This window comes from Phaseolus vulgaris, chromosome 1 (genome assembly GCF_000499845.2).
Source record: "Phaseolus vulgaris cultivar G19833 chromosome 1, P. vulgaris v2.0, whole genome shotgun sequence".
NCBI classification, from domain to species: Eukaryota; Viridiplantae; Streptophyta; class Magnoliopsida; order Fabales; family Fabaceae; genus Phaseolus; species Phaseolus vulgaris.
This window is the reverse complement of record NC_023759.2, coordinates 29307788-29330624: the sequence shown is the minus strand read 5'-3', so window position 1 is coordinate 29330624 and position 22837 is coordinate 29307788. Positions and strand designations below refer to the sequence as shown.

The 22837-nt window shown below is 32.4% G+C and overlaps 2 protein-coding genes across 4 annotated transcripts; one reads left to right on the top strand and one right to left on the bottom strand.

The window, feature by feature from the left end:
* Window positions 1-2126: 2126 nt before the first annotated feature.
* LOC137813861 (callose synthase 3-like) lies at window positions 2127-12833 on the top strand. 3 transcript variants are annotated; one of them, XR_011081517.1, is made up of 5 exons: window positions 2187-4464; window positions 4590-4666; window positions 4747-4840; window positions 6637-6666; window positions 12696-12833. XR_011081517.1 is itself a non-coding variant. In XM_068616309.1 (3 exons), the coding sequence occupies exons 1-3, from the start codon at window positions 4327-4329 to the stop codon at window positions 4772-4774; spliced, it is 243 nt and encodes an 80-aa protein (XP_068472410.1). In that variant the 5' UTR covers window positions 2127-4326; the 3' UTR covers window positions 4775-4986. The 3 variants fall into 3 exon arrangements, 2 of the variants coding, with proteins under 2 accessions (XP_068472410.1, XP_068472411.1); XM_068616309.1 differs by lacking the exons at window positions 6637-6666; window positions 12696-12833 and having other exon boundaries at window positions 2127-4464; window positions 4747-4986; XM_068616310.1 differs by lacking the exons at window positions 6637-6666; window positions 12696-12833 and having other exon boundaries at window positions 2202-4452; window positions 4747-4986.
* Window positions 12834-14313: 1480 nt separating this feature from the next.
* On the bottom strand, window positions 14314-21406 carry LOC137813859 (uridine/cytidine kinase UKL1, chloroplastic). Its single transcript, XM_068616308.1, has 14 exons — window positions 21124-21406; window positions 20946-21037; window positions 20128-20197; window positions 19932-20050; window positions 19754-19850; window positions 18944-19023; window positions 18558-18752; window positions 16326-16409; window positions 16179-16239; window positions 15925-15985; window positions 15623-15716; window positions 15458-15530; window positions 14906-14988; window positions 14314-14801 (listed from the first exon to the last, which is right to left on the bottom strand). Exons 1-14 carry the CDS (start codon window positions 21287-21289, stop codon window positions 14655-14657), a joined length of 1422 nt encoding a protein of 473 aa, XP_068472409.1. The 5' UTR covers window positions 21290-21406; the 3' UTR covers window positions 14314-14654.
* Between the last annotated feature and the right edge of the window lie 1431 nt (window positions 21407-22837).

Sequence of the window (22837 nt, the reverse complement as noted above, 5' to 3'; positions counted from 1 at the left end):
GATGTTTTGTGTATTTCGTTGGGAAAGACATTATATACTCGATGCTTAAACTTAGGGAGAGTTTAACAAATATCGTGGAGAACATTTGTATATTTATCCTAGAAAGACTTTGTATATTTAGCCTAATGAGACTTTGAGTACTCAGATAATGAAGAATGACTTTATGTATTCATTGTAAGGCAGCAGTGACAATTGAAATATTTGTAATTTTTATTGATTAGTGGAATCCTTAACAATTTCATAGAGAGAACTAGACATATTTCAAGTGTAGGGTGAACCAGTATAAAATTGTGTATTTTTTGGTATTATGCATTACACACTTGTATTTGCTATCGATGGTCTCTTTTAAATTATCTTGTGAAAATGCTTTGAACGTGTTTTACAAATCCTTAGAAGACTCCATTTACAATGTTTGATAGACCAATTGTGCAAAGTTTTTTAACCTTTATTCAAACCCACATGAGAGTTAACATTGCCTTTGAACATTAACAATTACAAATTACAAGAGAATATGTGTATTTTTTTAACCTTCTTCATGTGTTTAATTGTCTAATGGAATATCCATTATATTATCTTAACATTATGTAATCGATTGATGTCTCCATTAACTAAAATGGTCCAACTAGCTAAAGGCATATTATATTATTTCCATTAGTGAGGAATTAGTTATTATCTATTAGTTATCTCTTTGAACTCTTCATTATATATGGGTTCTTCTACTACTAATTAAGATATGTGGATGTTTGTAACTTTTAAAGTGCACGTTGTAATTCTTTAAGTGAAGTTTTCACTATTTGTATACTATTAACTGTGAGTTTTGTAGTCATCCAAAGATACTCATTCTTACTTTATGTCCTTTTCTCAATCTTTGATACTATATTTTTTAACAAATTGGTATTAGAACTTCAGTTCTGATTAATTCTACATAATCAAGTCTGTGACTTTGACTCTAATACCAATTTTTAAATAAAACTTTTACCATTATACCAAAAGATATAACTTATAATTAAGGTGTAAATTTTTCTACTCAATTATGATTTGTCCCATTTGATTTCTGCCATGAAACAATTGATACATCCTACGATGATCTCTTCCTCAACAATTGTTCTACTAGGAAACTTTTATTTCTTGACTTATCTAGCCTCCGTGTAACATCCTATCTTTGGAAGTGTAATATATGTATAAACATGTGGGTAGAAACTTTGTTTGAATTAGGAGAGCAATGTGTTTAATTCTTATATTATCTTGAAATTTCTAATTTTCTATTTTAGTTTAATTTAATATTCTTGGAAGACTAAGAAAAAATTTAATAAAATATTAATTTAAATATGAATAATATGATTTAATATTAATTAAGACACGATTCAGTTAAAAATTGAAAAAAAAAATCTTTTTGAGGCTTTTACTAATTAATTTTCAAGCAATATGAGTTATAAAAATGGTAAAAGACACTACAAGAAAAAAAGGTTTTAGTGGAGGTTATTTAGTGGAAGTTAACATAACCTTAGGAATTGATTTAATTAATGGAGGTTTTTTTCTAAAACCTCAACAAAATAACGGAGGTTTTTTAACCTTATTTAAATTCCAAAGGTTTATTATAAAACCTTGGCAAAATGACGGAGGTTTTTTTAACCTTCATTAATTTCCATAGGATTATTTCAAAACCTCCGCAAAATAACGGAGGTTTTTTAACCTTAGTTAATTTTCAAAGGTTTACTTTAAAACCTCTGCAAAATAGTTGAGGCTTTTTAACCTTTGTTAAGTTTCATTAATTTATTCTAAAATTTCATCAAAATAATGGAATTTTTTTAATTTTCATTAAGTTTGAAATGTTTATTGTAAAACATCAATAAAATATTTTAAATTTTCTCAAATTTCAATAAATAAATATAATTAAAATTAAAAAAAAAATAATTTAAAAAATAATTTTAATATATTTGATAACTAAATTCTTAAAGTTTTTGAAAATGTAAGTTTAAACATATAATTTTTTTTAAAAATATTCTTAATTTTAAATATTTATTTAATTAAAATTAATTAATTTTTATTTATTTTATATAAATATTTTTAATAAAAAAAATTATCTTTTTTTTTTAACTTTTCCAAAAGATGTATTTTCAAACCTCAGGAAAATTCTCACACTTTTTTCAATTTTGACTAAAAAGCTCATTCTCCTCTTCCACGGTAACTACTTCTCATCCATAGAGCTTCTCCTCCTCCACCACGCGGACCTAGTTCTCCTCCTCCACCGGACCTGCTTCTGCTGCTTCACCACGGTATTTGGTTTCTTCTTCTTCTTCTCAGTACATATTCTCTCTCTCACGCCCCTATATGCTCCACCATTGTTCTCTCCGGCGAACGCAACACCACCGTCATCACCATCGATTTTGCTCTTGTTTTCATTATCCTTTCTTTGTTTCCATTGTCGATTTCTTCAGTTGGCATTGATTTTCTGAGTTGCTTATTTGAATCAGTTGAAGCATAATCCCTAACGCTTTATCGAAATAAAAATGTTGAGGATTTTGTTAAATCTAGGGTCTAGTAACTTCGGAATAGATTGGAGGCTATTTTGGAATAGATTGGAGGTTCTGGTGGCTTGAAAGAGGGGAGTGCAGGGTTATGGTCCAGGGTGTTATGTAGGCTCCTTTTGATGGTCTTTGTTTGATCTATGGTTAGCTATGTGTACAAGGGTTGCTATAGGTTCATAGTTAAATCTGCTCCAGCTGATCCCAACCATTTGTTTTCATTCACTGTTTCTGATCCAGTTTTTCCAATCATTATGTTTTCACATTTGTTTTCAATTCTGCACTATTTGCTTATTCTGCACTATGTTTTTAAATAAACATCATAAGTATATGATGGTGGTCCTGAAATTTTGAAAACCTCTAGTAGGTTGCTTGGGCATATCTATGCTTGCAGTCCATGGATGCATAGATTCCAAGATAAAGACAAAGGCTTATTAAAGAAAGGACTAGTTCAAATCAAACTGGTCCTTGAATCTTGTTTTTTGTTGTTTGGTGATCCTGACGCTGATATGGCTTTTATTATTAGGACCTATCTTCTACCGTCTTACGTTAGCCAACTAACAAAAGTTTAAAGTCAATTTAGGAAATAAGATAGAAAGCAACACAAATACAAGTGTACTAAATTGTGAGTACTGGTTTTGGATGTTCTGGTTTTGTTGAGTATGCAGAATGGTTTAATTGGAAGGAGTGTCCAACTCTAGACACTAATGTCAGGCTTGTGTAAGTTGCTTGATGACCGATTGGTGGAGTATGGATGTACTCCTCCATGAAATAAATTTTAATTTTATGGAGGAGTTGAAGAAAAAGATTGGTTTAGATTACAACCGTCTGTCCCGGATGTCAATTGTTGAAGAAGGTGCTGTGAAGGTATTCTAGAACAACTTGTCAATGCTTAATCTGGTAAATTTGGTAGGCTACAATTTCTTTCTGCATGTGCTTATCTTTTCCACTCTAAAATATTTTAAGTTATTCAATTTAGCTATCAGATAATGTCTAGTGTAATGTATACTATTTTTATAATAAAGCTTAAGGAATGAGTGAAATCCAGTGGTACTGATATTTTGAATTCTGTCATTGCTACGTACAAAATATTTAAATATCCTTTCCAAAAGGCTTCATAATTCTTACCGATTTACACTTTTCTACATTCTTTGATTTGCTTTATTTCTTCTCTAAGAAAACTAGATTAAATTTGAGAAGGATAGTTATTATAAGAAAAAGAAGAAACACAAAGTGAACTTATAAGAACTATTGGTGATGGGATTCAACCATTGACTGTGATGGTGCTTTAGATGAGTATGTAATTATATGCATTTATATGGAATAAGCTTTTAGGAGAGCTGGTGTTTGTACTTTCTTGATGTTTAACCTAAGCAAGACGGTTATTAAGAGCATTATAATGTCTGTATCATGCATTAGTTTCTGACACTATAAAATTAATGAATGTAAGTTTCAGTCTCGAAAGATATAGTACCCTGTTTATATCATTAATTGTGTTTTTTTGTATCTTCAATATATGTAATATTTGTCCGTGATTGTTTACATTGAAACATGTAGTTCTTATAATATAATATAGACGCGTTTGTCATGTGATTTTGTTATTTTTTTTCCTGGTGTTGCATAATCTTATTTTCTTGACTGTTTAGGAGGCAATGTGCATGTTTGTGTATATTCTCCCTATGGTTTTGGCATTTGCTTACATTGTCACATTTGTCTTGTTGGCTTTAATTGAGACTTTGATGGTAACTTGCTACTTATGAAAATTGACATGAATTGGTTCTTTTGAATATGGTTTCTGTTGATGGCTTTTGAATTGTATGGTATGCTTGCTGGTAATGTCAGTCCGATGACTGGAGAGAATGTGAAGCCAGCTTATGGAGGTGAAGAAGAAGCATTTTTAAGGAAAGTTGTCACTCCTATCTACAATGTGATTGCTAAGGTTTTTCTTGCATTGATTACAGTCTGCTTGTCCTTTCCTTTTTTGTTTGTGGTCGTCCATCCATATAAACTTATTTCATTTATTTTTCACATTGATGAATAAATTGATATTTCCTTGCTCAAAAGGAAGCTGAACGCAGCAAAAAGGGAAGGTCAAAGCATTCACAGTGGAGGAACTATGATGATTTAAATGAATATTTCTGGTATGAGTTTATGCTTTAATTTTTCTCTGTATTGACTGTCATGCCTGTCAATTTTTTAATTTTTAACAACATACTTGTAGGTCTGCTGATTGTTTTCAGTTAGGTTAGCCAATGCGTGCTGATGCTGATTTCTTTTGCCTGCCTTCCGAAAACTCATTTTTTGATAAATCTAATGTAAGTATTGAATATTAATTTCTAATTTTCTCTGCGCATGATAACTATAAGCATGTACTTTTCTCTCAATTTTGTAAAAGGAGATTACTTTGTATTGTCATTAACTTTCCTGTTCATTGAAAATAGCTGCAAGGCTTCTTGTTTTATCATTCTGTTTGATTTTTTATATATCTCTAGATTCTTTTAGATACTTATTGTCATCTTTAGAGATAAAGTAAGAATTCATCGAGAAAGAGAAGTGGAACAAAATATTAATTTAAGTTTTTCTAATTGGGGTGTACTTAATAGTGCTCCCTATTTTTTTTTTTAATTTAAGTTTATCCAAGTATTCAATGTTTTTGATAAGAGTCTTGAAAAGAAAAATAAAAAATAATGAATTGCTGAATCGTGTAATATTTATCAGAGACCATCAGTGCTTTCAAGATTCAAAGTCATCTCTGATTCATCATAGGATACAAATTGACTGTTGGCCAAATCATATTAAATAAATCTTTAATTTGAATCAGGAATAATAAGATTTTTATAAGTAATTTTGATTTTCTATGTTAGCATTAGAAAAGAAAGGTGTGATGCAGTTTTACTTTGAAGACGTGTGAGAGGCAAATGTGTGTTATACTGTGAATGCTTTTCCATTGCGGCTGCAGCTGCTTTTCCAGTGAATCATATATCATATATTATCATATAATAAACATACAATGTACTCTAATATGTGAAAACATAGAAAAAAATTAATGCATAATTATATATTATATAATAGAGACAAATGTATAACATATAATAATATATAAATATAAACCATATATATATATATGAATAAAATTGTATTATGTTAATTTTATATTTTCATTTCTTATAACTTTATATTATGTTAGTTTATCATTATGGTTATTCATGTCAGATTTTTTTAAAATTATTTTAGTATATTTTGAAAACTTCGATTTTGATTATATAAGTGGGCCATAAGATTAATATAGTTTTTTTTTTTTTTTTTTTTTTTTTTTGCATATAATGAATATGAATTTTCTCATAAACCTTATATTTTATATTTTACGGAGGTTTTGAAACCCATGGTATTTTATGGAGGTTTTGAAACCCATGGTATTTTACGGAGGTTTTGAAACCCATGGTATTTTATGGAGGTTTTGAAACCCATGGTATTTTACGGAGGTTCTAAAACCCGTGGTATTTTACGGAGGTTCTAAAACCTGTGGTATTTTACGGAAGTTTTGAAACCTGTGGTATTTTACGGAGGTTTTGAAACCCATGGTATTTTACGGAGGTTCTTAAACCCATGGTATTTTTGAAAGGCTTTTCCTGAGGTTTAAAAAAACCCTGGGGAACACATTCCCCAGAGATGGTTTAGCGGGGGAAACTACAACCCTGGAAAAATGACTTAATGGAGGTTTTAACCCTAGATAATGTAAAAATAAACCCTCGTTAAAACCATTTTTTCTTGTAGTGAGAGACCATGTGTTGTTGGGTTTGTTAGGCCAAACTACAAGTGCCATTAGCAAGAAAAAAAATCCAAACCCCGTCTTGTTGTACTAGATTTATGCCAAAGAGAGAGAGAAGGAGGAAAGATGAAAGTCAACATGTTTACTATATGTGTGACTTAAGGTATAAGAGTTAGCTTTATCTCTTTCCTCTCCCTTGTATGCATGCATGTGTATGGTTGTGAAGCTTTGTAGTAGCATTTTTCATTTGTTTTTTTGTCTCCCAACAACTCTTGTCCTTGAAAGGAGCCACACTTACCTTACCCACTCACTTGGCCATTTTCTCTTGTTTCTTCTATCTAGTTCACGATCAAGCATAGGGAGATCCAAGAGGTAAGTTTTTCTCTATTTTATTTTCCTTCTTTTCTTAGGGTTAGAGTATTATACTTGAAAATATGCTTCTTCTTCTTCTTCCTTCTTGAATTTTGTGATTGAGTTTCTCTCTTGTTGCATTTTCATGACTCTCACTTTCTTAGTGTGATCATCTTCTTCTTAACTTTGCTTTGTGTGTTGCTTCACTTAAAACTTAATTGAGGTAAGAGGAGCTTTCTTTCACCATTTAAACTTATAACTTAATATTTATACCACAAATTTTGAATCTTCCTTGCACATACAATGTCATATAATTATAATTGGGCAATTTAGATATTAGAAAAAAAAATATTTGGATATGAAAACCCAAGGATATACTAAAAAATAACTTAAAACAAAGTTGTATAACAAAAGTTACAAAATAAACCATTTTTTTGAATTTGGTTATGGTTTTGTTGGAAAAAATGAGGGCAATGTAAATGTGGGGTCTGCACCTATTCACTTTATATTGTTTTACATTATGACTTCTATTTCAACATAGGTGATGATAAGATTGATGGAAATTTACTAAACTATAGGTTAGAAGGCTTATGATTATGAAGTTATTCGGTGTTATGCATACAATTTTTGGATTGAGTTTAGAGGTGTCTGACTCTCGAGAATTATTTATTTTAGACTTATAATTGATTAGTTGAAGTTTGGATTTTGACTTTTGAAAATTTTAAAGAATGACAAGTTTTAGATTTACCCGCTCAACAAATTCCACTAAAAGAGCCAACATTAGTCTAAAACCTGAATTCATTCAACAAATTGCAACGTGCTCACCAATTTGAAATCCACTTAACAAATTTAGACCCAAGAGCAATTGGAGAAATATCTTTAAAATTTTGCTCAATGGATATAAAATTAATTCATTCATTTGTAACAAAAATTCTTATTGACTTGGTTTATTTAAATAACTTTGATATTCATGAATTTAATTTATTTTAATGAAAATATGATTATATTTTACATATCTTTTTTTTGATGCTTGAAATTTAATAACGGGTGAGGATTGATTGATGTCATGAATAAATATGATTTAAATGATGTATGATATGATGTAATAATAGCCTAAAAAATTATTTTAATTGACCTTATGTTGATTGAGACTGTTGACTTGAATATTTATAATAATATTCTCTCTGTTTCAATTTTTTGATATCCAATTTATACTTGTTATAATGTCAAATATTTGTTAAAGATGTAATATTATTTTTCAAATCCAAATGTATATGTGTGAAGTGATGTGCGTAATTATATATGTTTATTTAAGAGAGAAATTTATTGGAGTTAATAATTGTTCTGGAATTAAAATAGTGAATATATAATTGATTTGGGGGAACGAGTTAGTTGTTGTAAATTTTTAATGAGAGCAACTTTTTTGTCATTAGCAACTTTTTTTATCAAAACAGGAAACAAAAATATGAAATAAAAAATTAGGAAAATTAAATCTGCAAATATTTCATAAAAGAAATTGAATGCAAATTTTTACACGGATATTCTCTAAAAATCCTGCAATTAAAATTCCTCTTCCTTCAAAAATAGAGCAAATATACTTTGAAGATATTATTCAAGAAAATCTTCAACAATATCTATCACAGCAGTGTTGGAATGAATTACAATCAATGCACAAATCTGAAGAAAATTGGAAACAATATATGGAAGAGAAGCAAGAGTAAAATCTGAGATTGTTTGGGAATGAAAATATATGTTTAATAATTTAAAACAAAAAAGGAAGGACATGATAATTGTAAAACAATATCATAAGGTAGATTTTTAATCCTATTTTGTGCAAGGAAAAGAAGATTATAAAAGAGACTTCATAGGAAGGAAGAAGGAGCTTTTTGGATCGCGTTTGAGAGAAACAAACACATTCTATACCAAATTTTCTTTTCCATTTTGTATTATTCTTGTTTTGCCTCCGCATGGAAGGCTAAACCTTTTTTGTTGATTCCTTTGTAATTTTCTATTGAGTTATGAGGTTTAGATAAACAAAAGTTTCATTTTTTTAATCCTCTAAAGCATTTGTTTTGTATTTTTTAAGGATTTTGCAGAGGAATTTTAATTGCAGAAGTTTTAGAGAATATTCTGGCAGAAATTTGCATTCAATTCCTTTTCTCGGATAGTTGCAAATTTAATTCTCTAATTCTTTATATCAGATCTTGTTTCCTGTTTTGATAAAAAAGAAGAAACTTAGGTTAAAAATACAAAATTAACAGAAATAATAATAAAGGCCCACATAAACTCAATTATATGAATCTGAATTAAAACAATGAATTTATTTATTATTATAGTCTAATAATATATGATTAAAGCTATTAAATGTGAATAAATATATGCTCATCAAATACCCCTACACTTATCCTTTTGCACTCCTGGAAAAAACACTCTAAGGACTCAAAGAAAAAATAAAAATAGTGCAAATAGAAAATTCTAAGAACACATAATGACAAACCTGATATAATTTCAAGAAATCAAAGAATTAAGATAAATGTGAATGAAAATTCCTATATCTTAATATACAAGCAGGTAATTGAAATCAAAGGTTGAATAGAAATGATAAAACTTCACTGGACACTCTCCAACTCTGAAGTGTTTAGGGTTTGTATTTACACTCAGCACTCATGCAAACAAATACTACCATATGCTTAACAAAACTCTAATATTCTCAACAATCGGAAAACATGCAATCAAAGATCAAGAGGACTTCGTAAGGGTTGTAATGAGGCTAAGGTAAAGGTAGGTAAAATGGGGAAAGGAGGCTTAAAAACCATAGAAAAACAAAGGAGCAATGGAGGATAGGTATAAAAACAAGTGTAAGTATCATGACAATTCAACTCTTCTTTTTATTTCAAGATATAGTAGACAACGAATCTAGTGTATTTAGAGGATATACTCTTATTTTCTTTATTTGCTTTTTCTTTTTCTGGTTGTACTCCCTTCTTCTTCTTCTTCTTTTTTTATTTGAAGAGGTAAACTATTAGAATGAGATACACCCCCACACTTATTCAAGATCCTATTCCCAAATAATTTCAAAGCTCCTTTATCTTCTAAGGTAGGGACAAACATGGTTTTTCTGTTTTAAGACTTGTAATGAGGATTAAAAATAAGAGAAAAAAAAAGGCTATAGGCTCAAGGGGCTAACAAATGAATTATCATGAAGGTAAGCTAATATGGCTAGTGGGTTAATTTAAACAAAGAATGCCTCTATCATTTCAGTTCATGCACATAAATCACGGTTGTAAAATAAAGAATCAAGATAAGTTTTAGAGTATAAGCAAACATGAGTAAAAACACACTACAGAGAGTATTAAGAGATATATCAATTACGACTCAAAAACTCACTATGGACAGTCTATCAAAAGATTCAACTTAAGAATTCTCATAACCAACTTATTTATCAATTTTTAAGAAAATCCAAACAACAAATATCAAGAAACCAAGATTTGCAAGAATTATGAAACATATCAGTCATTAGACGATCCTAAAAAGCTAATTTATTTAATTTAAACAGAAAATGAAACTCAAACAAAGCAAACAAAAACAAGAGACAAAAAAAATCCTAAACTATAATTCTCCTCCCCCACACTTAAATCAAACATTGTCCTTAATGTAAAAATAGTTAATAGATGTGTACGATAAAAGTAAGAGAAGGAATACTCCCTCTTCAAGCTTGAAGGTAATTGGGGGCTTGCAAGGTAATCTCTTCCACCGTCTCTTCTTGAGAAATCTCATGAAAGAGCTTTAGACGGTGTCCATTCACCTTAAATGTCTTTGTAGACGTTAGACTCTGCAATTCTACAGCACCATGAGGATGGACATGGGTAATAAAAAATGGACCAATCCATCTTGAGCGCAACTTTCCAGGCATAAGCTTTAATCTGGAGTTGAACATTAACACACTTGGCCTCCAACAAACTCCTTGCCAGTGATGAAGTGGTCATGGAGATGCTTGGTCCTCTCCTTGTAAAATTTTGAGTTCTCATATGCTTCCAAACGGATCTCATCCAGCTCTTGCAGCTGGAGTTTTTGCTGCTCTCCTGCCTAGTCATAATCCATGTTGCATGCCTTTATTGCCCAATAAGCTTTGTGCTCAATCTCCATAGGTAGATGACAAGATTTTCCAAAGACGACCCTAAGAGGAGACATCCCAATAGGTGCTTTATAGGCTGTACGATGGGCCCAAAGGGCATCGTCAAGACCATACATAAGCATCTTGAGGTGTTCCATATAGTGTGCACCACCATGAGCCCAACTGGGTATCAGAGGAGCCCATCAATCTCAAAGCGTTTCCTTTTTCACTCCAAGATGCAGCTAAAGATTGGCTTTACTATTTGTCGACAAGGTTAGTGACTAGTTGGGAAGAACTGGAGAAAATGTTCCTTAAAAAATTCTTCCTGACATCTAAAGTCACATCAATAAGAAAGGAAATATGCGGGATCAGACAACATGACAGGGAAAGTCTCTATGAATACTGGGAAAGATTCAAGAGGCCTTGTACAAGTTGTCCATACCATCATATTCACGAACAAGTTCTAATACAATACTTTTACGAGGGTATGATGGTTATTGATAGACAGATGATAAAGGATGCCAGTGGAAGAGCCTTGGTTGATAAGACGCCAGTTGCTGCAAGTCAATTGATTGAGATCATGGCTTCTAACAATCAACAATTCCATACACGTAGCAACTCTACAATACCTGTTTGTGGAGTTCATGAGATGACAACTAGATATGCAGTTGATAATGCTCAGATGAAGGAACAGTTAGACAACCATACATCCATGATGAAGCAGCTAATTATTCCTCAAACGGTTGCAAAGGTATGTGGAATCTGTACAGCTAACCATGCCATTGATACTTGCCCCACTCTTCAAGAAGTTGAAGGAGAAAATAATGTTGAATGTCCTCAAGCTTATGCTGCAAACATCTTTAATAGTGGAAGACAATGTACTGATTTTTCCTTCATTGATAGACTCTCTAACCCACCTTAGCAACCATTCAACCATGATTTTTCCACCAATAAGTATAATTCGGGTTGGAGGAATCATCCAAATCTTAGATGGGGTAACTCAAAACAACAACAACAACCATCTTCATTACTAGTTGTTGTATTAACAAAAGATGGATATTCTCTAGAGGATATAATGAAGCAAATGATTGAATTTAACATGAAGTTCCATTAGAAAGCAAATGAAATAGTACAAAAAAACAGATGAAAGAGTACAAAAAAACAAAGGCAAACATTCATGACTTGGAAAATAAGATTAGTCAGTTAGCCACTAGCGTGAATGAAATGAAATCAAAAGGGTTTGATAAGCTTCCCTCCCAAACGACCATCAATTCAAAGAATGTCATTGCTATCACTTGAGAAGTGGTACTCAGTTGCAAGCACCTGTGCAAAAATCCACCAAAGTAGACGATCAGTCGAGATCATCTAACACCTCCAACATAACTACTCCAGCAAATGATGATCAAAGAAGGGCCAACGCAAGCAATAATAACATGGACGCTCCTCCTATATCGTCTCATGAAGTTGATGTACAAGGAGAAAAATGGAAGAAGTTGACAAGGAGATTCTTGAGACATTCAGAAAGGTCGAGGTGAGCATTCCTCTGCTAGATGCTATTTAACAGATTCCTAGATATGCCAAATTTTTGAAGGATCTTTGCACACATAAAAGGCGTCTTAAAGGGAACGAAAAGGTAGACATAGGAAGAAATGTTTCTACTCTCATTGAAAAGCCTATGGTAGCAATACCTGAGAAATGCAAAGACCTAGGCACTTTCACCATTCCTTGCATAATTGGCAATAACCAATTTTAAAATGCGATGCTTGACTTGGGAGAATCTATAAATGTTATGCCTTTATCTGTGTTTACTTCTTTGTCTCTTGGTCCTCTTAAACCCACAAGTATAGTCGTTCAACTCGCTAATAGGAGAACAATTCAACTTGTAGGACTTCTTGAAGACGTCTTTATTAAAGTAAATAAACTTGTTTTCCTACAGATTTCTACATTTTGGACATGGGTGGAGAAGATTCACCTTTTGGTGCAACAACCATCATCTTCGCCGCACCAAGATTGAGGTTCATGCAGGCACACTGACTATGGAGTTTGGAGACATTCTAGTCTAGTTCAATATCCTACACACTATGAAACAAACGATTGAAGATCACTTTGTGATAATCTTGACATTTTGGATGATAATGTGTTAGATTTTTTAGAGGATTGTGATTTTTCTGATTTAATTGATCGGACAGACGCTGAGATATATGAGTTTATATAGTCTGATGTTCTAAACTATTCTAACTTTTGTGATGCTGGTTTTGCAATTGAAACAAATGTTGTTGATACAAACTTAGCAACATTAGACTATTCTAACCTTAATAAATTGCATGTTGTTGAAGTCTCTAGACATTAGACGCCCTCTTGTGCAACCACCACCACCTCCTGGCACACCTCTCGCTTCATCACCTACCTTAATTGCTTTATAACATTTGTTTGTAATGATAATGAGTTTTTATAAATATGCAAAAAATCAATATTTAGGAGATTCTCTTAATAATTTTGTAGTATGAGGAATCAATATAATGATTTTTATAGGTCCATCAATGTTAATAAAGATGGAATGTTATATGTTTTTATTCATTGAAACTAAGTAAGAATGATTAACCTCATCCCCAAGTTTCTCAATTGACTCATCCAAATAATTTAATTTATTTTTATTTAATTTTCATGCAAACTTATGTTAATAACTTTCAAATCAAATTACTCTACGTATTTTTATACTTAGTAAATGCTACGATTAAAATTTTAAATAATTGTTTCTTGTAGGTTTGATATCACATCCTTAAAGACAAATTATTACTTCTGACTCAGTACACTTGTCGTAAACGAGTAATCAAATGTGTCGTAAAAAAGTAATCAAATGTGACTTCACTTCACTTCACTCGCACCATGAAAAGTTATGTTAAGTTATTATAGGTTACACTTTCAAATCATTCTTGAACTCATAAGCTTTCCTGTCAAAAAGCCCTTACAACCTTTGAAATGGCTTCCATATCACCTACTCAACTTGGTATTCCATCGTTGTCCGTCAAAGATGACTAAACCAAACCTTTTATCTGTGCACATCAAACATTGGATCAATGTTGAAGAACTTTATTCTCACGGTTTGGGAATCACGATGACTCTTGGTCTTAATGGGATTTATAACTAGTTTTTGACAAAGAACATCAACATCTACCGTAAAATAGTATGGATGTTTTGATTGTAAGGAAAAGGGAAATCCAGTCCAATTTTCTTAACCACACAAGCCACTATACGTGAACCAGTAACAAACTGGTATTACAAAAATTGTGATAGAGACTACTACTTTAGATTTGAACTGTCAAATATTAATACATTTAGACGTTATTTGAGGATACTTGTGGTTATTGTATTAAGTTTCTTTAGTATTTTTTTTTTATCATAGAGACTACTTTTTTTTGTTCTTCTTCTACTTTTCAAAAATATCTTTTTTTGACTCAAACAAAACTGGATAAGTCAGAAGGCCCATATAGTGACGAGAATTGATTAAGCCTAAGTAATATTGGTCGGTCCAAGTTTAACAAGAGTGACATAAATTATTTAAGACATGGTAAAAACTTAAGTTTATTTACTTGGTACCAGATATATGTATGAAATATGGTAACACAATTTACATACATCGATGACTGATCTGGTTGTGATATAGATTGTACCCCATAACTACGGAATATTTTTCCACATAACTAACTTAAGATCAATATTGACAGAATCGTGCAAAGCAATTTGTGTTTGGTAACACCATCTTGCTAAGACTGATCACTACATTTAATAATATGAAAACCATTCTTGTATATCAACGTCTGTGTAGGTTTGCATTGATGTTAATACAATGTGGAGGCTACCAAAAGGTGTCTCCACCTTTGGTCATGCTTCAGGATCAATCATCGGTGCCAAAGTAGCGATCACCAAATTCGCCTAATCCTGGGATAACACGGTACTCTTCATTTAATTCAACATCAATCTCAGATGTGACAATCTTCAATGACGGAAACCTTTTACACACGCAATGGATTCCCTCAGGAGCCTGAATGCAAAAAGGCCCATAAGATCCGTGTATGTAAACAGTGTGAAATGATAATCAAATAACTGATTATATCAGCAGCAAAGAAGGCATCAGAATTAACTCACAGAAATGAGATTCAGGAATATAATGTGGTTTTCTGGTACTCCTTTCTGAATGAGTAACTCAATTGCTTGGTTGGCGGAGTTACCTAAAAATGGAAGTTATTGATTTTATCTATTTATCAACAACGAACACAGACGGTATTAACAGTATACGAGAAGTAGACTACTAGACTAGTACATGTGAGCCATCCCAAAATAGTAGTTAAGAAACAATTTAATGGGTCAGTACTTTCACATTCACTCTAATACAGTATCTATCAAAATACAATTACGTCTATTCTATAACAAATTCAATTATATTTATTTATATCATCATTAGGATATGCCTGACTCCCCTGCAAAACAGTATTTCTACATTAACAGATACCATTCATACCAGTAACATAATGTACAACTTAACGATTCTATCAACTCATTAACAGGGTTTCTTCCCATCAATTCAAAAAATGCAAATAAAATCGTGAGCATTAACTACCCCTACGAATTTCAAGAAAAAATGGCTATAGAAATATAAAATGGAAAAATAAATTGCGGGCAAAGATTCTAAGTCTTAACCTGTGGCCAGGACCGGGTCAAGAAGCAAAACATGCCGTTCTGAAATATCCTTGGGAAGCTTTTCATATATAAGCTGCTCAGAGAAGCAAAGGGTTTACCATTGAACACCAACAACATCAGTAAAGAACCTATATCTCTATGTCTAATTCCAAATAATTCATTTACCTGTTTTCCGTTGTCTCCATCCCGGTGAATCAGAATTTTACCAATTTTAATGCCTTTACAACATGCACGAAGTGCATTTTCCATGCTCTCACCACTAGAATCCAAAAACAATGAAGAACAATAAGCCCAAGAGACAGTCTAGAAGTGAATAGCTGCAGTTTTAGTACCAGAGATGCTTAACCATATACACACCCATATCAAAATTGAGATCGTTAATCAAATCAAACAAGGGAACTGTACTTAGTTCCATCATTGCATTTCTAAAAATACTCGCCAAAATTAATACCTGGTTCAATGCTCACCTTCGAACAATTGAAACACCACACAACTTTTTGCAGAAATCAACACCAGTATAGACGGATCCTGCAATTTGAACCTCATTTCAGTTAATTATGGTTGTCAAAATAAGCTTTCATTAGTGAACTACTGTTGATCTGGCACTTCTTTATCAAACATGTTGCAGTTCACAGCACAAATCTTATTCTCCAAATAACAAGAGAAGGTGTAATGAACATAAATACTGAAAGGACTGAGGACAATGACAGCTGATGATTACCTGTGGGAGTAACCACTTGCTTTTCTGTGAAAGGCAGATGACCTAGACCATGCTCAACAACCTGATAACCAAAATCATGTCTCATAAACTAAGTACTGAAAACCCATGAATGGAAGAAATTCAGCAGAGCCGCAAATCATAAAGTACCAAGCGTATAAGTCGATCTGAATAAAACACAAAATCATGCTTTGAAATGTCTCGGTCCCGAATCAATGTATGCATCCCTCTTATCTGAAATGTATAACCATAGCCAACAAAGAACCACGCAAAATATTGAATTTTCAATTAAGGACTTATCATATTTAAAGAAACACAATCAAAGAAATGAACATCATAATTATTGAATAAAAGCAAAATACAAAAATAAGCAAATCTGGTCAAAATAAAATATTGGCCTCTAGTCTCACACCAACATCTCAAAGGCAATTAGACATATGTGCAATATACCCATAGATCTATAGAGTGGTCATCCGTCATACTTTTGCGGTGCAAGAGGTTTCATAAGTGGATCCACATCATTTTCAAGTATTGGTAATCAGCATGTCTTTTATTGAGCACAAATTTCCCATCTTTCTTGTCTCCTTGCATTTTTGCTGAGATGAAGTTGCATTTGTTTGTCCACTCTAATAACCAAGAAGATGGTCTCCCTTCCTAAAAATGGGCTCCTTTCCAAAACCTACAAGTATCCAATGATTACTCTATCCAACCTACACTTCTTACTACCTTCTAGTTTTTCCAATTCTTGGTTGTATCTGGTTCAAAATTTGTGGCTGCAACCTTGTTTCTTTCTGATGCCCAGACCACTTGATCTAGGTCATACTCTGGTTGGAAATTTTTAATCACAGCCTTCACAAAGTTCCACCATGTTGTATTCGGATTTTGCCATTTCCACCACCTAACCTAAGCCCATCAACTGAAAATACACTCTCTTAGAGCCTTCACAGTCTGTGATAGCTTCTCAACCTCTAGTGTTTTCACAGCAGTTAAGTGCCACTACACATACGCCTCTACATCTTTAAATTTCAAAATCATCTTTAAGATTCAATACCCAAAGCACTAAAACCAGAGCTCTGATTATTGAAAGAAAAAACAATGTTCACTGGAAAAGAATGAATACTAGTTTTCTCTTAGGATTTTGAGAGTCTAGGATCTCACTTGCCCTCAAAATTCAAATCTGATATTTACCAAAATTCAATCTCATAGTTTTCTCTTCTGTCAAGTTGTCAATCTGTTAGAATCCCCCTATTGAACAGAAACCACCCAATGGGGGCTTACCTCACATTATACCAACTTGTAGCTTGTCAATAGAAACCTATTTTTAAAACCGGACTGGTTATTGATTGAACCAGTGAAGGTACTCATTAAAGTTTCAACGGTTCAACCATGGTTGAACTAGGGTCAAAACGATATAAATAAAATTATTTTAGTAGATAAAATATATACAAATATTAAGAAAGTATAATATCATAATTTTAAGATGCTAAAAACAAAACTAAAATAAAACATAAATTTATAGGTTCTTCACTTTTAAATATATATATATATATATATATATATATAAGTTTAAATAAAATGTTATCAAACTTAAACTAACATTTCAATAATATACATCAATATTTATTAATAATAAGTTTATGCGTAGAATAAAAAAGTAAATGAAAAATATTTTAGATTTTTTTTTACTTTTAAAAGAAAAAAGAGTTAAAATTGTGATTTATTAATATTTTTGGTTGGCCCTGGGACCCACTGGTTTGGTTTTTGAAACACAGATAAAGGAAAGGGCAGCAAGAATTACCAAAGTACAAAACAACCTATGTTACTTTCTATCTAAATGAATATTCCAGCCTCTTTAGTGCAGCCTATGCATTTGTATCATTTTGTACTGTATAAAAATCACAAGTTGTAGCCCTGAAATGTGATTGTTCTCAATTTCCAATTTCTGCTCCACTTTGATATATATCCCAATTTGAATTTGAATTCAACAAGAGCCTTATCCTACTAGGTGAGGTCAACTAGCTCCATGGATCAAATGGTGTCATTTGGCATGTATCCAAATTCAAATAAAAGCAAGAATACTCTTCATTGTATGTCTTTTCAAAATAATTCTTAGATCTTTCTTGGATATTCGTAATGAAACAAAGTACTTTGGTTACATTGAAATAATTTCTATGATCCAGAAAATGTAAAACTTGATAATTCTCCTTTTCAATTCCACCAACAATAAAAAACTATGACATCAAGGATTTGATAAGGTACATTAAGTAAAGTAACTAGTCTTTTTGTGTGACTAGTATGAATGTGTCATTGGATATCCCCAAATTTTACATCATTAGGATTGGAAAAATTAAAATTAAAATGACAAGCTATGTTTATGCATACCTGGAATGTAGACTGAATAACATAGACGTTTGGATATATTTTGCATAGATCATGTTGACCAAGCTTTGTACGGATATGTTGCACAATCAAATCAATGGCTACATGATTATCACCTCCACGAGGAATGATCACATCAGCATACTTTTTTGATGGTAGAACAAAATCATCAAATGCAGGCTTAACAAATTTTGCATACTACAAAACAACATTACAAGTAGTTATGGATAAATATGCAATGCTAGTGATCGCACAACATGAGGATTATGAAATTCTCTCTATGTTCAGACATGAAACTTTCTCAAAAATATAAATTCATAGGGGAAGTGCTGTCATTAGTAGTGTGGCTGCTTTAAAGCCATGCTTACAAATTAAACTGTTGGACATACCTGTTCAAGAACAGAGTTTATATCCCTGCCCCTCTCCACTGTGTCACGTCTAATTCTACGAGCAAGCCTCACATCAGCATCTGTAAGAAATTAATAACCATTGATGAAACATATAAGATACTAATATAATAGTGTGTAGTTTGTCCGTTTCAATGTTTACAATTTTATTCCAAGGAATGGGAACTTGGGAATGTAACATCCCATTCAAAGGTATTGTTCGTGCCAAAGAAAAGTAGTAATATCTTGTTTTTACTTTAATTTTACTCCTTTGAGAGGGAAGAGGGAAAGTCACATTTCCATAGGAATATGAAGTAAACAAAACAGTCTACTCTTCTATTCTACATATTGTCCAGGAAACCATCTATATAGTCCATCCAATAAAAAACAAAAAACACAATCCTTTGCTGTAATAATCAAACAGTAAACCTAATGGCCTGACCATTTCTACAGTCTCACAGCAATTATGCTGTGTATTAGTGGATTTTAGAACTTTCTTTCTTTCATATTCTTATGAAATGCCTACCAGTATTTACTTTACCAAGCATCCACAGAAATGCAACACAATTAATTAGTAACTATAGCTCCGCATTGTGTTTCATAAACAAGTTGTAAACTCCCATGTCAACTAAACACAGTCTACAACCGCAATTTGGCATTAAAATTAAGGTTTTCAGACTCTCTGCAACCACATGACGTCTACAATACAATTGCAGTAAATTTATCCACAATTTTCCACAAGAGCAAAGGTTGCATGACTGTGCCACAAACCTTTCATATGACACATCATTGTTGAAAGATTAAGATACAAACCTGTGTCTACAAAGATCTTCATGTTCATCAGATCCCGCACATGCTGATCGTGGAATACAAGAATCCCCTCCAGTATAATCACATCAGAGGCATTAACCTAAGCAAAAAGCACCACATCAACTAAAAAGAAATCCTAACAAACCAAAAACAAAATGACATCATTCTTTCGAGTTGAAACCTGGCGAAAACTATCAGAAGAACGCTGATGTTTCTTGAAGTCATAAATGGGAACATGCACGCCCTGGCCACTGATGAGTTTCCCCATGCATTCTAACAACTGCTCGGTGTCAAAAGCCTCTACAAGAAACGGAACCCACCGAGTGAACTAAACTCGCTCAAGTCAACCAGTGAGTTTAAACGGAAATGAAAATTACCAGGGTGATCAAAATTATACTCATGAACACGTTCCAACTCTTTGGGTGTCAGCCCACGATAAAACGAGTCCTATACACACAAATAAAAACACATAAATTAGTTTAGTGCCAGAAATTGGAATGGGTCTTGTACTAGTCTCTGAAATTTAAAAAAAATTGACAAATAAATTCCTGAAATTGAAAATTTAGTATTTACCACTAAAATATAATGATAATTTAGGAACTACTCGCTCTATTCCAAAACTATAGTTATTTTAGCTTAGTACAGTCGGGAAAACATAAACTATTACATTTGTAGACTAAACTATTTAATGTTTTACTAGATCTAACTGGAAAACACTACAAAAGTTACCTTAGATTTGCAAAACAACTATAGTCTAGGAACAAAACTAAATTGCTGAAATAGCCATTGTACAACACTGTTTTGGAACGGAGGAAGTATAACGAAAGTAAGTTGTATATCTTGAAAATTAAAAAAACAGTTATACAGAATGCAAGGATATTAGGAGACAGTCTCTCACAGTTCCAGAAACTAAAATAACAGTCCCTCTATTTCCTTTTATCGGTCTTTGATTTTTACATAAAGATCATTTAAAATTTCTTGATACGTGAAGTTTCCCATTTTACACTTATCATTTCTACATTATAACAAAATCAAAAGAAAGGTATGACACATCCCATTATCATTTGTCTACAAACATCATTTGGTCTTTAATTGATACTATTGTTGACTCCACGGTTTTAAACAAAAATATCAATTAAATAATTATTATTAATTTTAAATTAAAAAAAAAGATGGAGGGAGAGTGAAGGCGTGCCTGATTGACGAGGACGACGCGGTGATCGTGAAGCTGCTGAATGATCATGTCGCAGACGGTGGTTTTCCCGGAGGCAGTACCTCCGGAAACTCCTACACACACGTTAATCGCATTCGTTTAATTTTGAAATTGAAACATTGAAAGAAGGAAAAGTGCGGAGAAAAGGAAGAATAAAAACCTATAACGAAAGGCTGATTGGGGTGAGAATCCGATGCCAGGGTTGAATCGGGAGTGGCGGAGGCGGTGGCGGAGGAAGGTAGCCGGCCGTCGAGTCTGAGGCCGGAGAAGTGGGCCCCAGATGCGGCCTCCATGACGTAGTCAATCGATGTCGTTTCTTCGGGCATGGTGGCTTTTTCAGTGTAAGGTCCTTTTGTTGTTCCTTTTTATGTTGCAGCTTCTCTGTGTGAAAAAGACTTTATTTTTATTCTTCCATTTATCCTTTCTTCATCTTCTTAGGGTATGTTTTATCACTTTATCTTACTGAAAAATCTTATGAATACACAATATTTTTTAATATATTTGTTTTATTATTAAAATTTATCAAAAAATATAAAAGGTAAAATACTATTTAACTAATTTGGAATTTCTCTGTAAAAAATTATGTTTAATTAAATTAGAAAATAGTTGACTTAAGTAAGTAATCGAGATTAAAGGATAAAAATTAAAGTGAATCGAAATTATAAGATAAGATTAAGGTAGAAAAAACAGCGAAGTTGATTTCATAAGATGGATATGTAAACATCCAACTATATGTTAATAAAAACAATTTTCTTTAAACAATCTTCTTTGGGTAAAGAGGTGCATATGTCTCGACATTATAAATTAACAAGTTGTTAAATATGTTTTTCTTTTTACTTTTAAGTGAAAGTGATTTTCGTCTTTTTTTTCAAACTTTTAATTTGAATATTTACAATAAGAAAATTAGGTAAAACAAAAAATTAAACTGTTAAGATATTTTGAAAAATATATTTGACCATTAAAAAATTTATCAATAGATGATTATGAAGGATGTAAATATATTATTGTCTAAATAAAAGAAATTCAGTGTAAGTTTCTCTATATTTTTAAAGATAAATATTTAAATTTAAATCCAATATATTTTGTGATTAATTTACTTGCGCATTATAATTATTTTTTTATAAGTTCCAATTAGATTCAGATTCAAAAACCATCTCTAGTATACACAAAACATTAGTCTTTTTAGTAGTTTTTATTTTTAAGTATATGTTTTTCATAATAATAACAACAGTGTAAATATCTAATAGCTTGTGCAAATTAATTAAATTGCTCCCATTCCTAGAAGACTCTTTGTAGTTTTTATTTAATAACTCTAATAACCGTTAAATATTTTTAAAAAATGGATTTTGTACCGTCCCGTCTCCGGGCATTGACCAAAGTCAAAGTTAAAGTCAACGTCAAGGTCAAAGTCAACATATGGTGGGACCACTCAAAGGGTCCAAGGAAGGAAGTCAACAGATTGACCGCTTGAGGCGTCGCCAAGTTGAGGCGTCGCCAAGACAAGGCGTCGTCAGGTTGAGGCGTCGCCAAGATGAGGCGTCGCCAAGATGGAGAGTCGTCAGGTTGAGGCGTCGCCAGAACAAGACATCAATGGTGTTACCCCCCGATATCCATGGGTAGGAAAGACCATGGAGGGAGCGACACCACCAGAGGCCAAGGTACGGGCGAGGAGGCCTCGGGCCCCGATACCTTAGAGCAGTAATAAAGAAGAGAGAAATGTGGCTTCCAGGCCATAGTACTAGTACCAGTAGGGAGTAACCTGACTCATGAAGTATTGATGACTTTTTACGGCTGTTAGAAAAGATGGCTTTAAACTAGAGGGGGGGGGGTGAATTGTTTAAAGGGGTTTTCACAAACTTTTCAAAGCTAGAATG